The 27318-nt window shown below is 37.7% G+C and overlaps 1 protein-coding gene across 2 annotated transcripts in view; it reads right to left on the bottom strand.

The window, feature by feature from the left end:
• Positions 1 to 6185: 6185 nt before the first annotated feature.
• caln1 (calneuron 1) overlaps positions 6186 to 27318 on the bottom strand; it is a 71815-nt gene continuing 50682 nt past the window's right edge. For both annotated transcript variants that reach the window (XM_055011944.1, XM_055011943.1), the window contains exons 5-6: positions 21646 to 21802; positions 6186 to 10434 (exon numbers count right to left, since the gene is read on the bottom strand). In XM_055011944.1, the coding sequence (XP_054867919.1) occupies positions 10307 to 10434; positions 21646 to 21802 (285 nt within the window). In that variant the 3' untranslated portion in view covers positions 6186 to 10306. The remainder of the gene's footprint in view (positions 10435 to 21645; positions 21803 to 27318) is intronic.

Raw genomic sequence — 27318 nt, 5'->3', positions numbered from 1 at the left:
ACATGCTATACTATGACGTTTTTAGAGCGACATGCTATACTATGACGTTTTTAGAGCTACACGCTATACTATGACGTTTTTAGAGCGACATGCTATACCATGACGTTTTACGAGCGACATGCTATACTATGACGTTTTACGAGCGACATGCTATACTATGATGTTTTATGGACGACTGCTATACTATGACATTTTTAGAGCAACATGCTATACTATGACATTTTTTGGACGACATGCTATACTATGACATTTTCAGAGTGACATGCTATACTATGACGTTTTTAGAGCGACATGCTATACTGTGACGTTTTTGGATGACATGCTATACTATGACGTTTTTTGAGTGACATGCTATACTATGACGTTTGTTGGACCAAAGGCTATACTATGACGTTTTTAGAGCGACGTGCTATACTATGACGCTTTTTGAGCGACATGCTATACTGTGACGTGTCTTGGACGCCATGCTATACTATGACGTTTTTTTGGACGACATAAAGTATGATGTTTTTGAGGGACATGCTATACTATGAGGTTTTCAGAGCGACATGCTATACTATGACGTTTTTATAGCGACATGCTATACTGTGACGTTTTTAGAGCGACATGCTATGCGATGATGTTTTTGGACGACATGCTGTACTATGACGTTTTTAGAGCCACATGCTATACTATGACATTTTTTGGACAACATGCTATACTATGATGTTCTTTGGACGACATCCTATACTATGATGTTTTTTGGACCAAAGGCTATACTATGATATTTTTTGGACAACATGCTATACTATGACGTTTTTAGAGCGACATGCTATACTATGACATTTTTTGGACGACATGCTATACTATGAAGTTTTTAAAGTTTTTTAGAGCGACATGCTATACTATGATGTTTTTAGAGTGACATGCTATACTATGACATTTTTTGGGTGACATGCTGTACTATGACGTTTTTAGAGTGACATGCTATACTATGACGTTTTTTGAGCCACATGCTATACTATGACGTTTTTAGAGCGACATGCTATACCATGATGTTTTTTGGACGACATACTATACTATGACATTTTTTGGGTGACATGCTATACTATGACGTTTTTAGAGCGACATGCTATACTATGACGTTTTTAGAGCGACATGCTATACTATGACATTTTTTGGACCAAAGGCCATACTAAGACGTTTTTTGGACCAAAGGATATACTATGTTTTTACAGCGACATGCTATACTATGACGTTTGTTGGGCGACACTCTATACTATAGGCTTTTTAAATTGACATATTACTATGACGTTTTCTTGTTTTAGTTTTTTTTTGTTTTAAAAATTATTATACTTTTACTTGTGCAATGAAATAGTATTCTATGGCATTTTTTAGACGACATATTATACACTGATGTTTTCTTGAAAAACATACTATTTTGACAATATACTGCACTATGACATTTTTTGAACCACATATCATACATCACAATTTTAGGCAACATCCTATCATTTTGCATTTTTTGAACCACATAATAATCAGTTGGGTTTTTTTGCTGACATGCTATACTATGAACTACAGGCCATACTATGTTATTCTTGAAAAGTATACTATACTTTGACATTTTCTGAACTACATCCTATAATATCGCGTTATACACAGAGTGCTTTGGTTACATGTTGATTTATAATCTAGATCTTTTTCTGTTTTGTTTTTTGACGGGATTACCACAGACCTGACTGTGAACACCGTTGACACCCACCTGAGGGAGACGCTGCCTAAGATCTCAAGGCTGCTTGGTCGTGGTCTTTCTGGTCCTGCTCCAGAACGCCTTCATCAACTACGTCTTCTTTTGAAGAGGCCCTCAGATGCTGCAATCTCTGATCTTAAGGAGGAACTGCTACTTTCACTCTGTAACGAGACGGCGGTTATTTTAAAGACCCAGCTCCTGGCGGCTTTGAGTGAAAGTTTAACACCCATCAAAACGGAACTACAGACAGTTAAATCTGAGCTGTCAGTCAGTATTTCAAACATCAAGTCCAACCCCGGCGCTCTAAAGCATGCTGTGGGTGAAACGGAAGCTTCACTCTCCACATCACCGACGACATCGTCACACTCCAAAGCAGAGCACCTGTCTGCTGAACTTTTAAAAGTGGACTATAAATGTGAAGAATGTGAGCAGCAGCAGACTGTGAGCAGCAGAACAGATGTGATCAGAAAGAAGTCATTTTCTTTTTTCTTTTCTTTCTGGTTGACTTGATACTGTCAGATGCAGATGTTGGAGCTGATTCTGATTTTTCAGGATAAAAAGCTGCTTTTCCTTCACAGACTTTTCAGGAAATTAGTCTGTCACGTTTTCTCTGCTATTTATATTTTTATTATCTGTGATTATTTCATTATTTCTTTACTGTAAAAATAAAGTTTGAGGCATAAAGACTCATTTCTTTATTTTAATCCTGAAACCTTTGATGTAGCAGAACTAAACTTCCATTTTCCTTCTTGTACTTCTGATACTAGAACTAAACGTATCTTCAACATGGATCATCAGCTTTTAATGAATCAGCAGCAACATCATAACAACAAATGAGACAATTTTCAACAAATTAATGAAACTGATGTCATTTAAAACTATCAGTCTGTTTTAGTGTCAAATTAAATCTGATTACTGACAACTAGAACATTAACGTTACTGTTTTAATCACATTTAAGTTTCCTGAACGTTACATTAATGTCAACCAGCCACAGTTTTATGAACTTGATGAACCACATTACAGGAACACAACACACTTCAGCTGTTTACATGAAACGCAACACATTAGCTTGATGCTACGTTAGCTTTAATCAGGCTACCACTGAGCAGCTAGCTCGGTTAGCATCGCTAACATTAAAGCTAATATTTACTATGCTAACTTTCTTCTCTGGTCAACACACACTGAAACAAACTGAACCAACATCTGGAGTGCATGGCACACATTACATCTGACACTAAAGCTGCATGTAAAGTGCATTAAAAGCGGCACCGATACGAAAATAAACATTAACTTACCGAACTATCAGAGTCCTTTCAGTGTCTGCTGGTAGAATCAGCCGAAGGTAGAAAACTGGTTAAAACAAGCCAACGGGCAGGAAAACTGTCTGTGGAAAATGTTCTGCTGCTCCACCGATAAATAAACCAACAGATATTATATCAGAATTAATCCAGACGAGGAGAGCAGAGTCTCTGCTGCCTCCTCCATAGGACCTGTCAATCATTCCGGACCGGACTGTCAATCAAGTAGTCCCGCCCCCTGGCTTCGCAAAACTTTAATGCTCTATAAGAAAATCAATATTGATTTATTTTAAGATCGGCCACCTGATCTCTCATTTTGACCATGAAAACTAACGAAAAAAAATCATCTACAGTCTCTGCAGCGTACTCTGTTTGGCTCCACACTTCCTGATGACCACTTCCGGTCTCAGAAAATGAAAAAACGGACTTTTTTTCGTTTCTGTCTCTTATTGATTTTACTTTTTAGTTATTCTAAATATAAAACGAAAATCAAAGCATTTAAAAAATCGTATATCCTTTTTTGATCATGAAAAGGAAAAACGCCTTGTATTTCAATTTTAATTTTTGTATTTTAAAACGAAAATCAAATAACCACTCGTTTTTTGTTTTTCAATACCCGCTTCAGAACGGAAAATCCAATTACCAGATCCGTACACGGACCCTCCTGATTAGTTTGATGTTATCTTCATTAAAAAAAAAAAAAAGACTGCTTTTCTTTCAAAAATAAGGACATTTCTAAGTGACCCCAAACTTTTGAACGGTAGTGTATAATCTAATAATATATGTATGTAATAACTACTTTTACTTTAGGTACTGTATTTTGATGCCAATACTTTGGTCCTTTTATGCAAGTAGGATTTTAAATATAAGACTTTGATATGTAACAGAGCATTTTTACACTATGATACTGCTACTTTTACTTAAATAAAGGAGTTAAATACTTCTTGCACCACTAATTAATGGACAAAACAGTTACAGCACTGCTTTAGATATTACATGAACATGTGACCTTTTGATATAACACACTGCGAGTCAGATACTAGAATAGTTGTGTAATACTTGTGGTTTTTGCACAGTACTGTGAATGTGAGGCTACTAATGAAACCTGGTTAAGGTTCTTTGGAGGTTTGGGTCAGTATTTCTGCAAAAACGGCCAGGTATTTGGTCAAAATTACAAATCTATCCATCACCCAATACCAATAGATTGTTTAAGTTCATTCTTAAATAATCTAAAAACATAAAGACAGAGGATGATAATATAATACATAATTGAATCAGTCTAGGATTAAATGAAGAGGAAAAACTGCGTGCATGAGAACTTGTGCTGTTTAATATTATCATTATAAATATTCATTAGTTGTAGTTTTTGTGTGTTTACTTTATATGTTAATTGGTCAATAAAACTGTTCTGACATTTAAATTTAGTTTCAAAACAAGATGTCTACCCTTTTTTTTAAAAAAGTGACTAAATGATCAGCAATTAAACTATGTTAATTTTACAAACTGCATTTTGTGTACGTAGAAATATCAATGATTTTAAATGTAGGCTTTCACTTGTTTTAATGTGGCTGATGTAAAAGCTACACTCTTCTCAATGTTTTCCTCTCAACAAACCCCTCCTTCACCATCTTGGTGTCTAACGCTACCCTCTTGTGGTGTCAGTGTTGTCACAGATAACATACAATATATTTGGTGAAATAAAACCAAGGCTTCACATTTGACAGAGCCTTTGTCCCTGTGTGACTCTCAGCGGTGTACCGCTGACACACATCGGCAGCCACGTGAGTAATTATGTTGATCAGACCTGCGACCTCCAAGTGCCAGACAGTCTCTCGTTGACCTCGAGCTGAGTTCCTTCCCTCATTGATCTATCAGTGCTCTCATGATGTCTCCCTTTCTGCCTCAGATCATCACTCCTAGTAGTGTCTGCTTTTATTAAATCATTTTCCACACCAGGGCCTATATTTATACTCCACCGGTCATAAAGCGACAAAGTCATGAAAGGTAAGTTATTTAACACTGAGGAATGAGTCACACCGACTTAGAGTGTAGTGTAAAAGAAACTTTTTACTCGTACACATCTGTTCCATTGTTCAGTTTTGTCAGCAATATCAATCTGCAAAACATGGTTGTATTTTATTTTAACAGGAATTATTTACATGACAACTAACACAAACTATATCTGGCAGCAAATAACACATGTAGCCTGAAGGAAAATATCAGAGAAAGTCTGTTGTTGCTATCAAGAGTAAATTAGTGCAAACATTGAGCAGTTTGGTAAGTAAAGGTCCGTGTCTTACCTTTGTCTTCCCTCATTTCCTCATCAGGCCTCACCTGTCCCTCATTTCCTCATCAGGCCTCACCTGTCCCTCATTTCCTCATCAGGCCTCACTTGTCCCTCATTTCCTCATCAGGCCTCACCTGTCACTCATTTCCTCATCAGGCCTCACCTGTCACTCATTTCCTCATCAGGCCTCACCTGTCCCTCATTTCCTCATCAGGCCTCACCTGTCCCTCATTTCCTCATCAGGCCTCACCTGTCACTCATTTCCTCATCAGGCCTCACTTGTCCCTCATTTCCTCATCAGGCCTCACCTGTCACTCATTTCCTCATCAGACCTCACCTGTCCCTCATTTCCTCATCAGGCCTCACCTGTCCCTCATTTCCTCATCAGGCCTCACCTGTCACTCATTTCCTCATCAGGCCTCACCTGTCACTCATTTCTTCATCAGGCCTCACCTGTCCCTCATTTCCTCCATCTGCTGTTTACTGCTTGTTTGTTCATTCCTCTGCCCCTCTTTATCTGCACAGACAGCCTGACTCATCCCCTGATCCCAGGAAAGATGAGCAATCTCTTGTTTTTTTTTAGGTCCTGCATTACTTTATTTACAACGTTCTGTGGTGTAGAACAACACAGGAAAACACTAGGGAATAAATGTCATTGTTTTAAATTGAGAAATGTTAATTTATCTGGAATAATACCTTATTTCTTCTACTCTGATGAAGAAGGGGCTCAACAAAGTCTATTTAAAGAACAAATGTTTGTTGCATAGGATCATAGTCAGTTCTATGTGAAGATAAAACCACTATGACCTGAAAATGAATCGATGACTGCCTTGATAATTTCAAGGTGAAATAAAACATAAAACACCATTTAAAAAACACTATTTTTATTGCAACAGTTCTTAATCCTTTGACTTTTGTACAGATTACCATATTTACAAGTCCATAATTATTATGCCTTTAATAAATAGCACAACTGAAAGTCACTCTCTAGTCTACATGTTTAAATATTGCACGTGCAAAGTATGTATAGTATGTGCTTGTCTAATAGATATATTGTCTTATTAGCTATGTACAAAGTTACATAATCAAATAAAAGAAAAAAACAAATTATGGGATCCAACCGCCATGCTACTGAAGAGACGCTGTGCATTTCCCCTCCATAACAAAACTCTACTTCAGTGATCGAGACATGCAATCATTCTGCAGGGGCGGGGACAATTCAATTACAGCCAAACTGCAAAAACAGTAACTGGAACTAAAAATTCCCCAAAAATATCAAATAAAAGCAAAAGTTAAAAGACAAAGTTCTTGTCAAATAGCAAATTAATGATAAAACATTTTTCCAGCAGTGACTGGTTGTGAGTTTGGTAGGAAATTTACACCAATACTGCAGGATCGACAGATTAAAAATAAAAAAATTAAGCAAATTTTAATCAAAACCAGTGTGACCTACAAGGTTTTCAAGACTGCTTTTGCACAAGTGCTTTGTATCCAGTCTTCAAAATGTAATATTTAGAAATCATCTATGAATGAAACCTTTTACAGGTTCAAAATGACTTTTTCTGCCATAGGCAAGAAATCTATTCCTAATAAATACACTGTTTAAATACGTGTTTCGCATACAAGTGTTTCTCTACCTGCAGTGTCGGTAGATCAACTTCAACCTATACATTATAGATAAAAATCCTCATATTTTAACATTTAATATCAACAATTTCCAGACATTGTGAATATAATGCTGAGTCCTGCCAGACAACCCATTCCCATAGTGTTTAACCCTTTGATGCGTAGACCACATCAGGAGATACCCATTTTTCATTGGATTTGGGTCACTTTTGACCCAGGTTATGCATCAAAGGGTTAAAAGAGTGAGAAACACACAGAACACTGTGATGGACAACAGCATGGAAAGATGTGAGCTCACTTCACCTCTAGATGGCACTATTGCACAAACCTAAAACCCCTCTTGTCACTTAATTGGAATGGATGACAGGTACAGTGCAAAAAAAAACAATAACAGGAACAAACCAGGTCCTACATGATACACATATTTCTGCCAGAAAATGCCCGTTTGATCTTGTGTTTCCATGTGGGAACAGGGAAAAACATCAATACTGTGTTGTCCGGCTGGTCTCTGCGGAGTTCTATGGCTTTGGCAAGAGGGCTGAGAGGAAACAGAAAGGGCCTAAACCGCCTGCGTCTGTCATGTTTGTGATAAAGCAGCCGCCCGTCTGTCTGTCTGTCTGTCTGTCTGTCTGCTGAGCTCCTTCTCTGCACCTCTGAACCCGAGTGAGCAGAGAGCACCGACACTCATGCACACACACAGATACTGTACACCTCAACAGACACTGGAGACACTGGAGACGTGGTTACAGTATTTACAGGAGACACTGACTTGATCGCATGCACTTGATAATATGGGTGCTTGTGACCCCCTGGTGGGGTTTAACGAGATGAAAGTCAGTGCAGGAGTTGAGAGCCGACCTCAGAGGGCATTCAGTGTGTCAGGTCTGTAAATTACTGAGCGCTGTGAGAAAGTTTGGACACCCTGTGACTTATTGCACAGTTAGTTGTACTGCAAGTTTTTTTAAATGTGGAGGGATGTGATCTCCTTATCTACGGTCTACACATGGCCTCTATCATACAACATAAAAAGGCTTCAAAATTGAGTTTTATATCCTATACCAGGCAGTGCACCTACAGTAGATGCTGTGTGTATATAACTACACTCCTTCATAGCAACTAAAGGGATGCAACTAACAAAGATTTTCAGTATAAATTCATCTGCAGATTTTTTTCCTTAATGAAATAATTACATTTGTTTTACAAGGTGTCAGAAAATCATAATAAATGTCTTGAATCCAAGGTGATTTCTATAGATTGAAATCGAAAAGTATTCAGTGCAGTCAAATATTGAGTTTTGATATTGAAATTTATAGACAGAATGAACATTAAGGAATTATCAAAACAGTTACCTAATCATTTTAGTTGCTCATTGGTTGCAGGATGGTCAAAAAAATCCATTAAACTCAACAGTCACCTGGATGGATGAAGATTTTGAGGAAAATGCAAGAAAAAGAAATGAAACGTTGATGAAACACTTAATGAATTTAAGTGTGCTTTAACTTTACATACCCTTTCATTACAGCTACACTACGGTTCAAAAGTTTGGGGTCACCCAGACAATTTCATGTTTTCCATGAAAACTCCCACTTTTATCCATGTGCTAACATAACTGCACAAGGGTTTTCTAATCATCAATGAGCCTTTCAACACCATTAGTTAACACAATGTAGCATTAGAACACAGGAGTGATGGTTGCTGGAAATGTTCCTCTGTACCTCTATGGAGATATTCCATTAAAAATCAGCTGTTTCCAGCTAGAATAGTCATTTACCACATTAACAATGTCTAGACTGGATTTCAGATTAATTTAATGTTCATTGAAAAAAACTGCTTTTCTTTCAACAATAAGGACATTTCTAAGTGACCCCAAATTTTTGAACAGTAGTGTGTATCTGTAGAAATGTCAAAACCAACAAAAAAGTCAAATTAAAACAAGATTTTTTAGAACTGTTGAACAATCTGAAGAGGAAGCAGGGATGCAGCGTTTCACAGCATGAAGTTCTAATTCATTAACTTGATTTGTGATAACTGGAAGGATAAAACTACAACAAAAAAATCCACCCTAAAAGACTTCAACACTGTTCAGAGCTCCTCCGTTGGTAGTGATGTGCCTTCTATTCCTAATTTTACAGTTTGGGGCATTTTTCTCAAGCACTAGTGGTGAAACCTTGAAGATGTCACATCACATTTATTTCCAGCTGAGTTTGAGAGCAGAAAAATGCTCAGGTATTTAAAACCTCACGTTAGGGTTTTTGTACCAGTCCCTCATGATAAAATAGTAAAACCCCATCAGGAAATTGATGCAGGTAGGAACTCTGTTATCTAAGCCACAAGATTTACTATAATCAGATTAGAAGATGCGATTCATGTTTTCTCAACTTGAAACCATTTTGCTGTTACTATTATCCTCATTCGTCTCACCTACATATTGAGAAACTGCTGAATGTGATGTGCTGACATTAGTCTAGAGGATGTACAAGGTAATTTTAGGAAATGCAGGAACATAAAACAAACCAAGAGACCAAAAAGACCACTGAACACCACAGACAGAGGATATATAATATGATATATGTAGTGTGAAAGCATTAAAGGGTGGATTTTTTCCGATTCCTTGCACTCTGCGCCGTGTTCACCCATCAGTGTCAAGGAGGAAGAAGTTATCCAAAACCATATTTTTCGAGCTTTCGTGTTCATTCATGGCAAAACACAAGCCTGGAGTTACCATTTAGGATTTTCATTGCTTGGCTGATGAAGTGATGCCAGCACCTCATAGCAGCTCACAGAAGTTGAAAGTATCGTAGCACCTCGAGGAGCTCCTCCGGCCTGATGCGTATAGATCTTCTGCTTCAGCGGTGGTGAGCTTTGCCTTTCAGAAACTGCAATAAGAGGGCAAAGGTTCCTTCTTCTGGTTCCCTGTTGGGGTCCAGACTGCAGCCCTGGTGGCTCATCAGACTCCTGGTGGGTGACGGATCAGCAGACACATCTCGTCTGCTGGAAATAGCCAGCAGCTCTTAACTCCTGCACTCATTATTATTATTTTTAACATTTTTTTTTATTGCATCAGGGAAACAGAGACGACAGCGTGTAATGTCAGCCCTTGAGTGTCCCTGTCGGAGTAAAGGGGAGGAGTCCTGCATGACTCCTCATGCTGGCTTCATGGTTTTACTAGACATTGGGTTGGAGACGTGCCCCTTGTTCGAAGAAAAAAAACAAACTATAAACAAGTTTAAAAACAGGTTTCATTGATGGTTATTTTAAATGTTGTTCCTTCTCTGCAGTTTTTTTCCTATCAGCAGGGACATGAGCTCACCCACTGGCATGCACATGCAGGCTGGCTTGTTCCCAGGTCACAGTGGCCACGGCTACTCCATGCCGTTCCTCAGCATCTGATTGGCTGCGATGAGCATGACGCTGATGATGAACGCCATGGCGAAGGCGCAGATGAGGCTCTTCCTCACGCACGTCTGACGGTTCTTCTTTGAGGGATGAACTGAAAGAGAAAAAGAAGTGGACAAATAAAAAGATGAAGCACATAAATAAAAGAAGAACCTCAAGTGCTGATTTAAAAGATGGCACCACTTTTGCTTCAGACTGGACTTTGAATTGATCATTTTCTGGGCTCAGATGAAAAATATAATGAAGACAGAGGGTGCACTGACACCAAGCAGATTTTCGGTGCTTTATTTATGAATTTATTTATGATGGATGTGAAGCATTTACTCCTTTAATTCATTGGTCAACTGCTCTCTCCTCTGAAATATTAATACCATTCAAAGCTGCAAACTGCTCTGGAGTGTATAAAAATGCAAGTCTTGCTCTTTTGTCTGTCTTGTGGTTTGCTGTTACGGATAAAAACTTCAACTTAGATCACAAATGGAAAGTGTTTGGGTACCTGGGATGGATGTTGGCACCTGATTGGCATACTATAAAGAAAGGCTTTCTTTGTGTAAGTTGACTCAACAAAACCTAAAATCCTGATGAGCAATAGCATATACCATGACGGTGGTTATCAGCTTTCTTTGTTTACAAGGTTTTCACACCTAACACACCTAACAATTCATTCTGTGCTATTTTTCAATGTGAGTCAGTGAGTGACTGGTGACTGGCTGCTGCAGCCAATGATGCGATTCACCTACGTATTTACCATAGACTGTATATAATGGTATTTACGCAGCTAAACAACGTCAGGCGTCGTTATGTGCAGCCACCGTTGTTCTCATAGATATGAATGAGTAGATAGGACACGCCCCTTTGAGCTGCGTGATGTTTTTGCTCTTTTTGATCATTTTATTGTCTCTTCTGTTTAATTTGATCTTCTAAAGTCTAACTGGTGTCTTTTGAAATGTTTCCTCTTTAGTTTGATTCTTCTTAAACATTTAGTTTTGCTCTTTTCTCACCTTTTATTCTTGTCTAATGTCTGATTTGATTTCCAAATGTTTTGTCTTTTTAATGTTTAATTGTTTTTTCAAATGTTTTCTCGGCTTGTTTGAGTTTCTTTTTCTTTCCCAATATTTAATGTTTCGATTAAATCTTTAAGGTTTTTCTTTTTAAATGTTTTACCACCTTTTAATGTTTAATTTTCTTTTTAAATGCTTCATTGTATTTTCTGTGTAATTCCTATTTGAAGTTTTATTGTCTTTAAGATGTAATTTTCTAATTAAACATTAAAATGTAATTTTCTAATTAAACATTACATTTTTTAATTAAATGTTTTGTCTTTTTTTTTTTTTTTGGCCTTTTCCAGCTTTTTATTGGATAGGCGTAGTGAGAGACAGACAGGAAACGGGGGAGAAGAGTCGGGGGAAGACATGAAGAAAAGGGCCGCGAGCGGTACTTGAACCCGGGACGCTGCGTCAGGGACCAGCCTCTGTACATGGGTCACCCACTTAACCTGTTGAGCTATACGGGTACCCATGTTTTGTCTTTTTAAAGGTTTAATGATCTAATTAAATGTTTTGCATTTTTTAAAAGGTTTAATAGTGTTCTTGTTTAATTGTATTTTTTTTTTAAATGTTTAATGATGGAAAGTATTTCATCTGTAATTTGTAATATTTGTATTTTAAAAATTTTGTATAATTTCATACTGACATGTATTGTATCGTGTTGAATGATCTCATTCCATATTTTGTCTGTTTAATATAATTTAATGTAATTTAATGTTTAACTCTATTAAACAGACAAAATATGGAATGAGATCATTCAACACGATACAATACATGTCAGTATGAAATTATACAAAATTTTTAAAATACAAATATTACAAATTACAGATGAAATACTTTCCATCATTAAACATTTTAAAAAAAAATACAATTAAACAAGAACACTATTAAACCTTTTAAAAAATGCAAAACATTTAATTAGATCATTAAACCTTTAAAAAGACAAAATATTTAATTACAAAATTAAATGTTTAATTAGAAAATTACATCTTAAATTTCTTAATTAGATTATTAAACCTTTAAGAAGACAAAACATTTAATTAAAAAATTAAATGTTTACATAGAAAATTACATCTTAAAGACAATAAAACTTCAAATAGGAATTAAACAGAAAATACAATGAAGCATTTAAAAAGAAAATTAAACATTAAAAGGTGGTATATGTATATATAATTTAATTGTATTTAATGTTTAACTCTATTAAACAGACAAAATATCGAATTAGATAATTCAACAACATAACATGCATGTCATGAAATTAAACAAAATTTTTAAAATACAAATATTAAAAATTACAGATAAAATATTTTCCATCATTAAACATTTAAAAAATACAATTAAACAAGAAGAATATTAAACATTTTTTAAAAATGCAAAACATTTAATTACATTATTAAACCTTTAAAAAGACAAAACATTTAATTAAAAAATTAAATGTTTAATTAGAAAATTACATCTTAAATTTATTACATCTTTTTAATAATAAAACTTTTTTAAAGTTTTATTGTATTATTTTTTTTCCTTTGATTTAATTGCTTTTTGTTACGTAGTTTATTTCTTTAATCTTCTTTTTCTGTCAAGACTTTAACCCCAACCTTAAAAATGAAATAAACCCGTAAATCACAATGAAAATACTTCTGTTGTCACAATCATGAGTTAGTCAATTATTCAGTTTATCAATTCAACTTTATTTGTTTAGCACCTTTTACACAGATGACAAAACTAAACAAGCAAAGAGAAAAAAATTATGATTAAAACTCAAAAACATTTAAAAAAAAAAAAAAAAAAACATTTAACATGGTAATAAAATATGTTGTGTCCAGGGGATGGAGGGAGTTTATTGAAGTCTTCTTGGGCTCACATGGTAAATCATTTAAAATATAAACTTGATATTCAGTCTAAGGAAACTGGAAACTGCAGAGCGACAGAAGAACCAACAATATCTCCTGTTTTCTCCTTTAATGAGTCGACTCTTCTTGTGCTTTCAGACCAAAGAACTACAGACTCTTCACAACCTGCTCAAACTCTTGGTACAGGACCTCACCACACGGGTCAAGAAGGTTTCCGTCTCATTTCTACTCTGAAGCTCACCTTCTCCTGCTCAAACTGCTGACAAATGTTTCTGCTGCTCTAAAGTCTGATCTCCAGAACTTCCTAAAAACTCTCAAAGTCTCTTCTGCTGCAGGTTGCTTTGTAGAACTGTTGCAGAAAACCTCACTAAACCACATGGAGGGGCCTCAAGATAGTCGTCCAAATGAAACCATACAAAAACCAAACTAGCACAACCCAAATGCTAAAGTCTCCTGTAGCCTACCAGAGAACCTCTGAGAACAGAGAATCAGGACAGGAACTCTTACCTTCTGGACAACCAACCTTGGTTCTCAAACAAGAATACAGAATGTGTCTGACCAAAAACCTCTAAAGACTCACTGCAGCCAAGATAAAGACACAACTGCACCAAATCTACTAATCACTGCACACATTAGCACCATGTGGTAACTGTGGCTAAAGAACCACATTTACCAAGACAACTATCCAGTACAAAGCCCTAAAACACACCAAGAAACACATTAAAGCCTATTTTACTGCTGGAAGCTACAAGCCAACGTCTAAAGAACAAACTAAAGCAATGGAGCCAAACCAGGTTCAGTGGTGAAGAGAAACAGAGGAAATGTTTGACTGAAGCCAAATAAAGCAGGAAGACACTGAGCTGCTCAGGTGTTCCTAATAACACCAAGCTGCTCAGGTGTTCCTGATAACACCAAGCAGCCACCTGGACAGCCAATAGGAACACAGCTTCCTGGAAGTCCAGAGGGCTGGCTTAGTGAAGGAAATTTAGTTTAAAGTTGAAGCAGAAAATTAACAAAGAAAGTTGAAAACCACCTTCTGATCCCTGAAATCTCTGAGTTTTCACACAAAGAACACCTGAACATGTCAAACTGGTTCCATAGTAGAACCATCATTGTAAAAACGTCATAGTATGGTGTGTTGCTCAACAAACATGTAAGAAACATGAGAACAGAGAGAACCCAACCAGTAGGTCACAGTTTATCATCATCTAATCATCTCCTGAAGTCCATATGGTGAGAGACATCAGTATCTGGTTGTTAATTTACCAGAGGATGCTTATAATCATGCTGATGTGGTCTGTACTCTGCAGTATTTTAGTGACTCAATAAATGCCTAAGTTGTTTTTTTTAAAATGCTTTTTAGTTTTTAATAAACATTTAACAGCCTATATGTAATCAATAAATGGCCTTTGCCTATCTCAAGAAAAACTCACTCAGAACTCTGATATGTTAACAGTACTAAATAAATCAATAAATACATGCATACACACAAAAATAAGTTAATACATTAACTGTGTTAAGATAAGATTTAGATTTTTAAAAAAGTTGTTTATGTTTTTGCAGAATCCAGTATTGCTCACTGGTTGGTCATTACATTTTATTAGTTTGATTTCACTGTTTAAAATGATGCCACCTCTTTTCAGACAGAACCTGTGATAATAAAACAATACAAAATTTTTAGTTCCGTGTTAATAAAGCACTTAAAGCTTTAAGTATGGCTAAATGCTTTTTTCAAAATTAAATATATCACTCCTTAGGTGGTAGTGGCCCCAAGTTCAGTAAAGTTGAAAAGATATTCACAGATTCGGGCTTCCAGCATCAATAACTCATTAGATATAGGTTGTCAAAACATAAACGGTGCCTCTTTCCCATTGTTGCAAGGCAGACAATGTGCTACAAGCCCAGTTTTATCAAAAGTAGCTGTCTTTCAAGCTACAGGAATAACATTGGTGTCTATGGAGTGAACAGGGTCCGTCTACAATTTGCAAAACCGCTGCAACAGTAAAGAGAGACAAATATTCAATAACTTGACTCTTATACATTGTAGTGTCACTAAAATCACTGCAGCCTTCAACTGGCTCCTGTTGACAAAGTGTTTTAACAGAAATGTAAATGCTGTAATGTGATTCTTTTAATGAACCATGTAACTTGAATGGATGTGATGCTGGTGTGACCACAGTGCACACGTCTGATGTTGCTCACAGTGGTCCAAGGGACGCTCAGGGAGTTTGTGTGTTTGCTCACACTCAGGAAAAATTACAGGGAACATTGCTTACAACTCAACAGATTTGCAGACATAACGTGTTCCTATATACAGTGTAGGTGAGAAACCGTATCGCTTATAGAGAATATGGTCGGGAAAAGAACTGGCTAAATTTAGATGCTTCGTAACAGTTGATTCAAATCCCAAGCTCTGAACAGAACCTCCTCCAAAGCAGGTTAGGTGTGCAGCATCAGTTACCATGGTGGTTAAAAGAGTGCCATCTTCATGACAATAAAAACTCTGACTTTAGGTTCAACATACTTTGCTAACCTTTCAATCAGGACTACCTCTATTCTTCCTACTCACATATTCTTAAGCTCTATTAATCAGTAAAATTCAGCTGTTATTAGAGATACTGTATGCTTATCATATGTCATAGAAGCTACAATAAAATATGAGACAACTAACTGCAAAACCTCTGCATAGTGTTATTGCATTCAGGCAACTTTTTACTCATAAATCCATTTTAAATTAGACCACAGTTTATTGTGAAATTTTCCACTGAAGCTGGGATCAATAGAGATAAACCTGAGGTGTGATCTCACATTAGTGTTGCCGGGCAGAATTAGCAGCTCTGCTCTGGATCTCGGCTGAATGAACAGCGGGTTGCTGGGAAGCTGCCAGCAGAGTGGGACACTAAAGTAAGCGACACAATTCACAGGACCGGACCGACCTCGTAGCAACAGCCAGAAGTCAAGATAAATGGCTCAATTAGTCTGACAGCTTTTTCAGCGGTATGGAATACTTTAAGCTACAGAAATAAATAACATTTTAATCTACTATATTAATTAATTAGCCTCATTCTCATGTTGTTACACTAATGCAGCCTGATGCACTAAATTTCTGATGGTTATAATTCTCATTTTTTTGGAAGTGACTGTACTGCATCACAAGAGGAGCTTCTAATATTTTGTTTACCATATTCAAGTAAATCAGAGGCAAGACAAAATATTAGAAAAGCACCATTGTGTGTAAATGATGGTGCAGCAGTGAGAGGTACCACTTTCATGCTTACTGAACTGAAATTAGATACCTGGCAGCAAATTCCACCTCAGGACTTTAAATTCTTTGTCTCCGTAATACCTCTGGAAAGACGACATGACAGCACGTTGAACTCCACATTCACATAACGGCAGACGAGGTTCTCTCTATATTTTCCGCTTCAGTCAACCTCTGACTGGTTGTGCAGCAGCCAGTCAGCGAGCAGCTCCGATGATTTTACCGGGTCGCTGTAATTAGAGGAGCTGGGCCAATGACCCACAGCCTCACGGCTCTCACTCGCTCTATTTTTAACTCCCAATTCAAGAGGCACTGAAGTCATCAGAAATGCTTCTCCACTGCTGTTCCAAAGAAAATGCAATGTGGAAAGTGGGACAGAAACGGCTACATCTTTCTTGGCTGCGATTTCGAGGCGGCGTTATTAGTTGGCAGTCTTGGGCTGAATAATACTATCCTAGACTTTCACATAATATGAAACATAACGACTTCATTTTTAGCCAAATGGATTATCTAAGAATGAGCTCGGAGCCAATGGCAGAGGTTATGTAACTCAACATTGGGTGAAGGTTGAGATTTTGTCTCGTTTGTACACAAAAATATTCTATAGTAGACTACAGAATATGTTTTTAAATCTGACGGTTTTTCTAAGAGCAAACTCTCTTTTCAGGAACAGCCTGCTCACAGCCACAGCTACTCGTATTCACACCTTGAAGCTGCCTCGTACAACCACAGGCTCATCTGTTGGACGTCGGTATCAGAGAGATGGAAATGTGGGGGCTCGCAGAAAATCACTCTCCACTCAGTTTCATGCTGCAAGACTGGGGACAGAACTGGTAATCTTCTGATGGAAATCCGTTTGACTGCATTTTAATCCGCTGCTGACACAGCATGAATGTCTCTATGTCTTCCAGAACTGCTCTGTTGACAAGGAAATCATCTCTAATTGGATTTTTTTTGTTTGTTTCAAGCATCTCGGTCGGTGGGGCGGTGCAGCATCACTCCTGTATTGCCTAAACCTGCCTGCTTCCAGATTCGGTCATGACTTCCACAGTCGCCTTTAGCTACTATTTCTTAATGATGATTTCAGTGGAAACTGCAAGCTGTGAAGTGCTTTGATATCTTTTTATAGCCTCCCCCTGCTTTGTAGTCATCAATTAGCTTAATTTCCAGTCCCTTAAACGGTTGCTTAGAGAAGCCCACCAGTGGATCCAAAGATAATTTATCAGTTGATGTGAAATTTTCATTGGCTAACAGTTCCTAAGGACAATTCTTAAACTGTCTTCTAAGTCCTAACACTACAGTCCAAAAGTTTGGAAAGCAAAATCAGCTTTGTATAAAAATGATCATAGGTTCATTGGTATTCTTTGCAACAACAACAGCAAAAAAACCCCCCAAAAAACATGACTATTATATAAAGAGTCACTGGTCAGAATACATTTTTACTACAATTGTCATTTATTTGCATTATATAGTCTCGTTTCTTTACTCAGATGTTTCTTTCTAGATATTTCTGTGGTAGTGATAGAGATATGGACACAGCTGCAATTTATTGGGATTCTTGTATGCAAACGCTCAAAAGCCAAAGAGCTAAAGTGAATAATGCAAACTGTGGTTTGTTTGTTTTTTTTGCACTGAATTTGTGACTCTAAAACTAAGACCTTCTTTTCTTTTGTTGACATTTATTCTGCAATTGCCTGGTAACATCAGTGTATATCTAAAGAGAATTTGAGAAAAATGATGCATATCAATGAAAGAAAAGTCTGATCATTTTTTATTATTTTCACCTTTTCAAGAAACGACATTGAGAACAGAAACTTGAAGTTGCTTCCAAAACTTTGGCCTGTAGTGCATATTAAGCCCTTACAGATTAATAAAGTTCTGAGACTATAAAAGAAATATATTTTGCATGTGCCATAATTACTGGTATTTGATTTTTTTTTAAGTTCACATTTTAAAAGTCACATTTTCCCATGCTTGTTTTCTATTGGGGCTATATGTACTTCTCTTCACTTCAAAAATCAACACAGGGAGTCATTTGTCCAGTGGTGCAGAAAGTTTCTCGTGCAACTCTCAGTTCAGGATGAGGCGAGCTGGGTGTCAATGGAAAGAACATGTGTTGGGCTGCTGGACTGTGAAGTTGGGAGGAGAGTTGCGGTCTAGACTTTAGGTCTCAGTCCAGTCGCCTGAACCTGCTCTCGGCCTCATAAAACACCTCCGCAGCCGCCCAGAGTAATGATACCGCTGCCAAGTATCCACAGAGGACTTTCTTCAGCGGACCACTGTGGTTCTTGAAGGTAATGAAGTGTACACTGGTCTGCAGGCTGCTGAATTATGGCCGTCTACATTCACATGTGCCTCAAGCGCATTCGTCTTTCTCTTCATGCTCAGTGGGGACACAATATAGGATGGTACATTTTTATTTAATGGTTTTCATTTTATTTTTTGGGGTGATATTTCTGGTCCAGAATGCTCTTACTGCAGCTCCAGGAGAATGATCTGTGAAGTTCCAGGGTATTGTGGTTGTTAGCAGGAACTGATGCATTTCTTCTTGTTCAGTAGAAGGAAGTTTGGCTGCTCGTAAACAGCATGCATTTTTAATTAGACAGGTTTAAGAAGCACAGTTTTCCTCCAACAAGGCGAGAGCTGTGGCAGAATCAATGCCGTTAGTTTGTCAGCAAGATTAGACTAAATCAGTTGAATTTCATAAAACATAGAGGAAAGGTGGAGAAGCACAGAAAGAACCAATAAGGCAGAGGATGTATCTTACCAGAGCCCTTCTTGGTAATGTATTGATATGGTGACTGATGCAAAACCATAAACTTGTGTGAGAGCAGTGTTGTTAAGAAAAACATTACTGACTGTATGAGTAACCATTAACTTCAGATTGGGAGCTGCACTGTGGGAATCAATCACAATTTAAAAAAAAACAAACAAAAACATTTTAATGGATATTCGCAGTTTCATCGTACCGGCTGTGTGTCGTTAGACTTAAACCTTGAGGCAAGCATATATCCCTTGAACACAAAAAGTTGTTGCATTTTACAATTTGAACTGAAGAACAACTGCAACAAATAGTCTGAGATAGTCTACATGTCTATAAACTACATCTCCATTTGCAGGATCAAGCAGCAACAACAGCAATACTGATATTTATGCGAAAGACAAAGACAGCAATTCTACCTCCAGATGACGACAGCCCACAGCACAAATAAGCACAATAAAGCGATTAAATCTCCACACCTGTGTGGCAGCTGTGACAGTCATGGATCAGAGTTGAATTCCATGCTTGCTACTGGCTGCCAGGCTCCCTGGACAGCTGCTGCTCCGGCGTGTTTCTCTGCGCTTTATGCTATCGGTACAATTTGTTCAGCTATGAATCGGCGCCTGGTGAACTTCTATGGATCAGTGGGTCCGTTCTTTATTCTACTGTTTTTCAGCTCCACACCGTATTGATTCCACAACAAGGTGATACCGGAGGGAAATCAAGTGCCTCTTATGCTACCTCATATATCAGCACGGCGAAGTACTGGAGTAGCATGATGAATCGTACTCGGTCTGAATCGTACTGTGACACGACGTATTGATTTCTCCATGACTGAGCACATTTTGGTGTCCCCTGTGTGGCAGATGGCACTCATAGGCCTTGAGGCCAATAGATATGATTGCTCTGTTTGATTCTGCTGTGGTCAGCCTTCATCATAAACCTACTACGAGCATCATGCTGTCATCACTCCACACCAGTTTTAAGATCTTGATAAAGTGCTGCTACAGACTGCGTCCCCTCCTCAGTCCCACCAGTGTTGGTCCAGTAAATTCCCTCTAAGACAGCAGAGATTCACAATCAGGTGGCGTTTGGTAAGAGACATTAAGGCTGCTCGGCCTCTGGGCATCATTTCAGTCCACAGAAGAAAAATACACGACATGACTCGGAAGAAAAATCTCAGTGCATTAGAATTTCACACGCACAGTATGAGTCGCAGACACTTTTCTGAGTAAGGCGGTGTTGCTGCATAACAAAGTAGGTTGGGAACCTGCGCGACTACGCTGCCTTCAGGACATGTGGGAGCTGTTAGTGCTATGACTCAGCATTTCATACACTCCAAATTCATATAATAGTTGTTGGAACCAAATGGATGCCCACGAGGAAGTCACATTTTTTTAGCTGTTTTCAGAGCATCAATCAAGGTACACGGGCTCTGAATAATGTGATATGCATTAATACAGCATTCAGGGTTAGTTTTTTTCTTACAGTTAACTTTTTATTTACAGTTTTGCTTTGTTCCACACTAGTTCAGCCAATTCATTGTGACTTTGCAGAGGAGCTTTCTACTCAAGACTCACTGGCACACAATAAAAAAAAAACAAGACTGACGATGAACAGCAGGAGGTTCATGGATGTGTAAAGGGGGCAATAGGAGGTAAATACATTAAAAAAAGCAAAGTTAGCGTGAACACATCTATTGGCTGTTGGTTGAAAACAGCAAGCATCTGTTTGGTTGCAGTCAAACAGATGCTTATTAACACAGCATCCTGCACATATGTACGGGACAGTCTGGACTGCATACTGAGAGCTGCGACACTCTACTGTCAAGCCTCATTTTGTATTAAACCGTAAATGTTTTATGTAAATTCAACTGGTTTTCTGCTTTAAAAAAAAAAAAAAAAAAAAAAAAAAAGCTGTTTCTGTCAAGACCCAAAGCAGAAAAGGCTCTTGAATCTTAATCCAAACCTGCCTGTAAAAGGAAATTGAAATTAGCTTGAAAGAAACAATGACCTTTCCTGTTCTCATGGTGAACGAATGAGTACTAGAATACTGGCCACCGCTCTGATATCCATAAATCTTGGATGGCTAGTTGTGCAGGACTGTGGTCATGCATTTTTCATCTGTGCCACCTCCGAACAGGTGACCATCTGACACAAGCCCCCACCGACGCCCCAAATCAATAAATCAGCAGCTGTGCTGTGTTGTACTCTGTTGGCTGTAGATCTTGATGAGACAGCTCAAATTCTTCCTGACAGCATGGATTACTTTCTCTCTCCCGACCCACACACAGCAGGCAGCATGTCAACGACGCACACATTCACAAACACACACTTTTTGTCTAAGTGCTTGTGTGCGTGAAGTTAGCTCAGGGACTTTGGCTCACCTCCCTCAAACTCCGTCTGACAGTTCCCGGAGTTTTCCTTCAGGCTTTCTTCCTCGTTGATGATGATGTTCTCGATGTCCTTCATGGTCAGATGGTCACGGAAGGCGTAGAACAGGATGTGTTTCAGCTCCTCCAGGGTGATCCTCTGCATGTCAAACTGCAGGAGGAAAGAGATGAAGAGGGGATTAAAAAAAAAAAAATAGAGACCATTTTCCCTTTCACATAAATAATCCCTGTGCATTTCCACACTGCGCCTGGCAGGGCAGCTCATGAACTGAACAAACATTAACTGTGATATGACACTACTTTTCCACCAGTACTTTCACTGTGTTTCAGTAAAAACAAACTCCATCACACTCTGAACACAAATAATCTTGCGTGTCCTCGTAACTCTTCATCGCACACGTCCCAGCAGCTGTTACACATGTCGCTCTAATGCAGCCACTTTAATCAGAGTGTTGCACAGAGTTAATGCATTGATTAAATTGAATGCGCAAGATTTATGCTCCTAAAGTGATTGATTTTGAGTATTTACACAAATCAGTCACAAATAAAGGCACAAACACAAACACACATACACAGAAACACAAGCCAACACATGTAAACCAGAGAGGTTTCAAAGTCTTTTCTGAAACAAAGAAAATGTTCTGTATCTATAGTTCAGAAGGTAACCTTGGTTTGAAGAAGATCAATGTCAACATAAAGTGTAATATTTCCTTTTCCAGTCAAAATAAGCTGCAATCATTAATCGTAACATTTCAATTTCAGGTGTAACATTTTAATTAACTGTGCAATATTTGTACAACATGTCAATGTAATGTGTAGTAATTAATTTTTCCTGTGCAATATTGTAATTTCATGTGGAATATTTCATGATGTGTGGCACTGCTTCTTTATTACTTCTTACTTGTTACTTTAGCTTGCCTTTTTATTTTCAGTAATGTATTATATTTACATGCTATTTCTTTTCTACTTGGCACTCTGTTTCCTAATGTTGTGTAATTTTGTTTTCTGAGCAATATCTGGCAAAAGAATTTCCTTTGGGATTAAAAAAGTTTTTACTTTCTTTCTTATCTTATCCTGAAATGCACTACTCTCTCCCCCTAAAAACACTACCTTAAGAAAAGAGGATTTCATTTTTATGCTTAAAGATGCAACACAATTAAGATAACAGAAGACTTCAGAGGCACTTCAGGGATGAGTGAACATGATGCAAACCTGACTGAGAATGAATTCACAAAGAGCAGTGAGTCCTGAACCAGTTGGAGGACTGTGGAACCCTCTTTATTGGTGTCAAAGATACAGTCCGTGGGCCAAAATCGGCCCGGCAGAGGGTCCAATCCGGCTCAAGGAGATGACATTAGCTGCAATTTTTCAATAAAAGTAACTGCGATTTTAAAGTTGTCCACTGCACTGCCACAACATTTATGTATTTTTTACATATACATTTTATACATTTACAGGACAGGGGGATAATTTAACCTTTTTTCCTTAATAGTTCCCATTTAGTGGTGGTCAGAAATACTACACAGATGTGGAAATGAATGTAAATTTAAAATACTTTCTAGATCCTGACAAATTGTTTTAATCATAAATTAAAATACTACATTGTTCAGTTTCAGATACCTGTGACTAAATGTTTAGTACCTTTGTAGATACTCTGTGGTCTGTAAGTTGTAATGTGTAAATGACAAACTGAGGCGTACTATTGTTGAAATTGAACTTATTTTTCTTAAGAAATTTCAGATTGTTCATAATGTTTGTAAAGGTGAACATTTTCAGAATGTACATTTTGCACTAAAACAAAGGGAAACATTTGGATTTGACATTATTTCTTGGTTATTATGCTCTGATTTCACTGGTCCAGGCAACTTAAGATCAAATTGGGCTGAATGTGGCCCCTGAACTAAGATGAGACCCCTGGTCTAACATCAGATTTATTTTACTCCACAGACACAATTTATCTGTTGATAAACTGTCCAGAGTCTATGATCAGGTTATTTGAAAAATGCTTATTTCCTCAATTTCATGGTTTATAGTGCAACAACAAAACTAGAAATGTATGTGTGCGTCTTGCCTAAAGCTGTAGCCATGACAGAAATCTCTTTGATGGATTCACTATGAGGGAAAGAACAACATCAGACATGATATGATAAGAGAAACAAAAGTCTGACACTTAAATGACCTGATCTGCTTAGGAGATACACTAACTGGTAATTTGGGACATCATGAACACTAGCCCTAAAATACAGTACAATGGCTCAATGGCACTGATGTTGAACACTGTGGCCTTGAACCCAGCAGGAAGTTGGGGCTTTTTCTGTGTTCTCATCTTCTAAAGTCTCCGTTACAGCACCTGTCTTCCACCCAGGACTGGCAGAAAGACCTTGACAAGTATGAGCTGCACAGAGGATGATGGATCTGCACAACAATGACTGAGCCCGACTGCTGAAGCCTTTAAAACTGTGCCAGACGGCAGAGCAATCAGAGTTAGGAATTGAAAACCTGGACGGTGGATCATCATTCATTTAAAAGTAGCAATAAAAATAATAATCACAAAATAATTACAGTGTTTGGCTTTTCTTCTGCTATGTCTGACTTGTAAACAGTTTCAGTTAAACAAACCAAACAAATTTCCTTGAGTTAAAGCTTAAAAAAATAAGAATATGCATTTATTTGACAACAATGATTTAGAGCTTCATGCTTGTGAAATCACAGGACAGATGTATGGCACTGTTAATCTTCCCAAAAAGCACAAATATAGCAATGCAAGGACGAAAGCAGCAGACCTTAAGACTCAGATTTCAATCATTCTAATTTCCTAATATCAAGACAGTCTGATGCATAAATAGATTTCTCTTGTGACCTTGTTTGTTTTAGTTTTGACCGGACAACAGAATAAAGTGGAGTCAGTGACTGTAATCTGAGATATAAAGTCAAATCTCCCAACACTGCTGCAGTAAAAATAATAAAATACGGCAGGGGACGGAAATGAACCTGCAGTGGGCAAACAAAAAAGTGTCTGGGTGAATTTTACAGTGGATATGGACTCATTTCATGCTTCTTAACACATTTGAAATGCATTTAAAAGCAGAAAGAGCTCCAGCCATTTACAATAAAGCATCTCCAGGGAGCATCTACATAGACTGAAATAGATTTTCTGACTTTGAGAGACAAGTTACTGATTAGACTGTTGGAACAGTAGTCAATAACATGATTAACTGTTGAATGCTATGAATTCCTCACTGTAAAACTCTCCATTGCAACATATTTGATCTCAGTCTGTAAATCCCAAAGCTCCGAGTGCGTTTCTTGTACTCTGCGATATTACAATGAATGATGCTCACCCGGCGAGTGAAGGATAACATTCACTGGACTTTCTGGCAAGCCTACTGGGTAGATAATTACACAAATCACTGCATAAATCACACTTGGACACTTACCATTGGTACCATTTGTTATCTCTCAGCCTCAGAGTGAGCTAATGATCGCTCACACCAATCACATCCCAAATGTTAATCAGCCCCCATAAAGATTCATTATCAAAGCATATTAAAAGGTGAGGGTCAGTGTTTCATCTTTTGTTTTGCGGGTCATTAATCAAGGGTGAGAGGAAATGTACCTGTTGGCAAGACAAATGTAAAATAAAAGGAACATTATAATAGAGCCATAAATCACATGCATTGTAATGAAGAGCAAATTAAGGTTTAAAATTAACAGGTAGGATTTTTGGCCATAAAAACTAAGAATAATAAATGTAGAGGTGAAAACCGCAGCAGATTAAGTGCTAATACACTCATAAAATACATTTAAAGAACATATGGATCATTTCTAAATATTACTGCAGCCACAGCTATAACCAGAGATTATACTGATTCTGCTACTATTTTTCTATTTCTATTTATCATTTAAATGGATCTATTTACTAGTTTTTCTGAAAATTTTTAGCTTAATTTTTCTAAAACATGAATAAATGTTGTTAGTGATTCAGGACCAGAACTACTTTTTGTCAAACTTTTTTAAATGACTGGTACAATAGGGAAAAACTTGCAGTACTATTTAAAGGTGGAGGTTACCAAATAGGGATCGACTGATATGTTTTTTTTTAGGGTATTTAAAATTATTTAAGACCAATAACCAATATTTTGAACCCGTAATGTTTTAACAGCATGTGATAGCAGGGAACCTGTTATTCGTAACTAGGCACCCTCAGTAATAAGGGTGATTCCAACTGAATATATCAAATAGAAATAGGAGTGATTAATTTAGGACGTTCTCCTCTGTTTATGGGCATCAACTTCGAATGATCAGTTTGTTTCCTGCAGTTACATCTGCTGTTCTTTTTTCTTTATCCTTCACTGTTCTATCACTGTTATTTTCCACTGAGGTCCAGATCCTAAAGCTTTATTAATTATTGTTTTCCAGACTCTGTTTCAGGTAAATCTGTGCCTTACTTCTATCTTAGCCGTTAGCATAGCATTAGCTACTGTGAGAGAAGCCAATTTCCTGGTTTGTGTTTCTTGTTCAGTTTTTGCTGCTTGAGAGACATTTCTAAGAACAGAGAGTGACGACAGAGAGAGAAGGCTGCATCAGACCTGAAGGGACACATTTCATTTATCAATAATCTGTCCATAAAAATGCTGATACCAATAATCGAAAAATGGCAAATATCGTCTATGACAGTCAGTGTACCGGTCTATTATCAACAGCTGGACTATAAAGCAATTGACCACAAACGCTCAAGGGTTTAAAAAAAAAAAAAAAAAAAAACGCTAAATGATTGTGATTGTAGATTGAATACATATCAATAGTAACAAAATGTAAATCCAGAGAGCCTCCAATGCTTGCTAATGATCAAACTGAGACTATTTCAACTTCTAAATACATCTCAAGCTTCTATCCTAAGATTTATTGCTCTATAGTGAGACTCTCTGTATTCAAATGAAAGTGTTCTGATGTGACACTTTTCAGATAATCATCAGTTTGACCTCACAGCTCAGCATTCAGAAACCAAAAACAAACAAAAACTCTCTGGAAATGTCTCTGAGTCCAAATGTCCACATCTATTTAACACCATCCTCCACAGCATACAAAGATGTTTTGCTTTCTATTTCAGAAACAGATGACATGTCTCACAGACGACACAGCTCTGTTTGTTTCTCCCTCTGGGGAAGAGAAGACAGATGAGATGCTAGCTTGTCCTAAACAGACAGATCTACCTGGAGCGATCCTGCAGCATCTGCCACTTAAAGTTACAGCCAACTCCCCGTGTTGCCTCCTCCCAGGCGAGGCAGGGCGGCGGCCTAATTGTTTACCTAACCTTCGTGCAACCTTGCTGCCTCCCAACGACGACATCACCGGCGGACATCAATTGACTGCCAGAACTTCATTTGCCGGGGAAAAGAGGGATGAGCCAGAGGAAGGCTTCATTTGCGCAGCACTCTAGCGGCAGATAAGAAAAAGCCATTTTATTTTCACTTTCCATACCCCACAGACTTTCTCAGTCTACAGTCACAGTGAAGTGTAGAGTGACCTTTACAGAGAATGTGGTGAAAGAAAAGGGGAGCAGAAAAGAATGTTACACCTGGACCTGAAGTGACTCCCACAGAAAAATAAAAAATCTTTAGTAGGACACCCAGAGCTGAGTGACCTACAGTTTCATACTGAACCCCA

Source organism: Amphiprion ocellaris, chromosome 7 (assembly GCF_022539595.1).
Source record: "Amphiprion ocellaris isolate individual 3 ecotype Okinawa chromosome 7, ASM2253959v1, whole genome shotgun sequence".
In the NCBI taxonomy this organism is placed as follows: Eukaryota; Metazoa; Chordata; class Actinopteri; family Pomacentridae; genus Amphiprion; species Amphiprion ocellaris.
The sequence above is the reverse complement of the archived record's forward strand: the minus strand, read 5'-3'. Positions and strand labels throughout refer to the sequence as shown.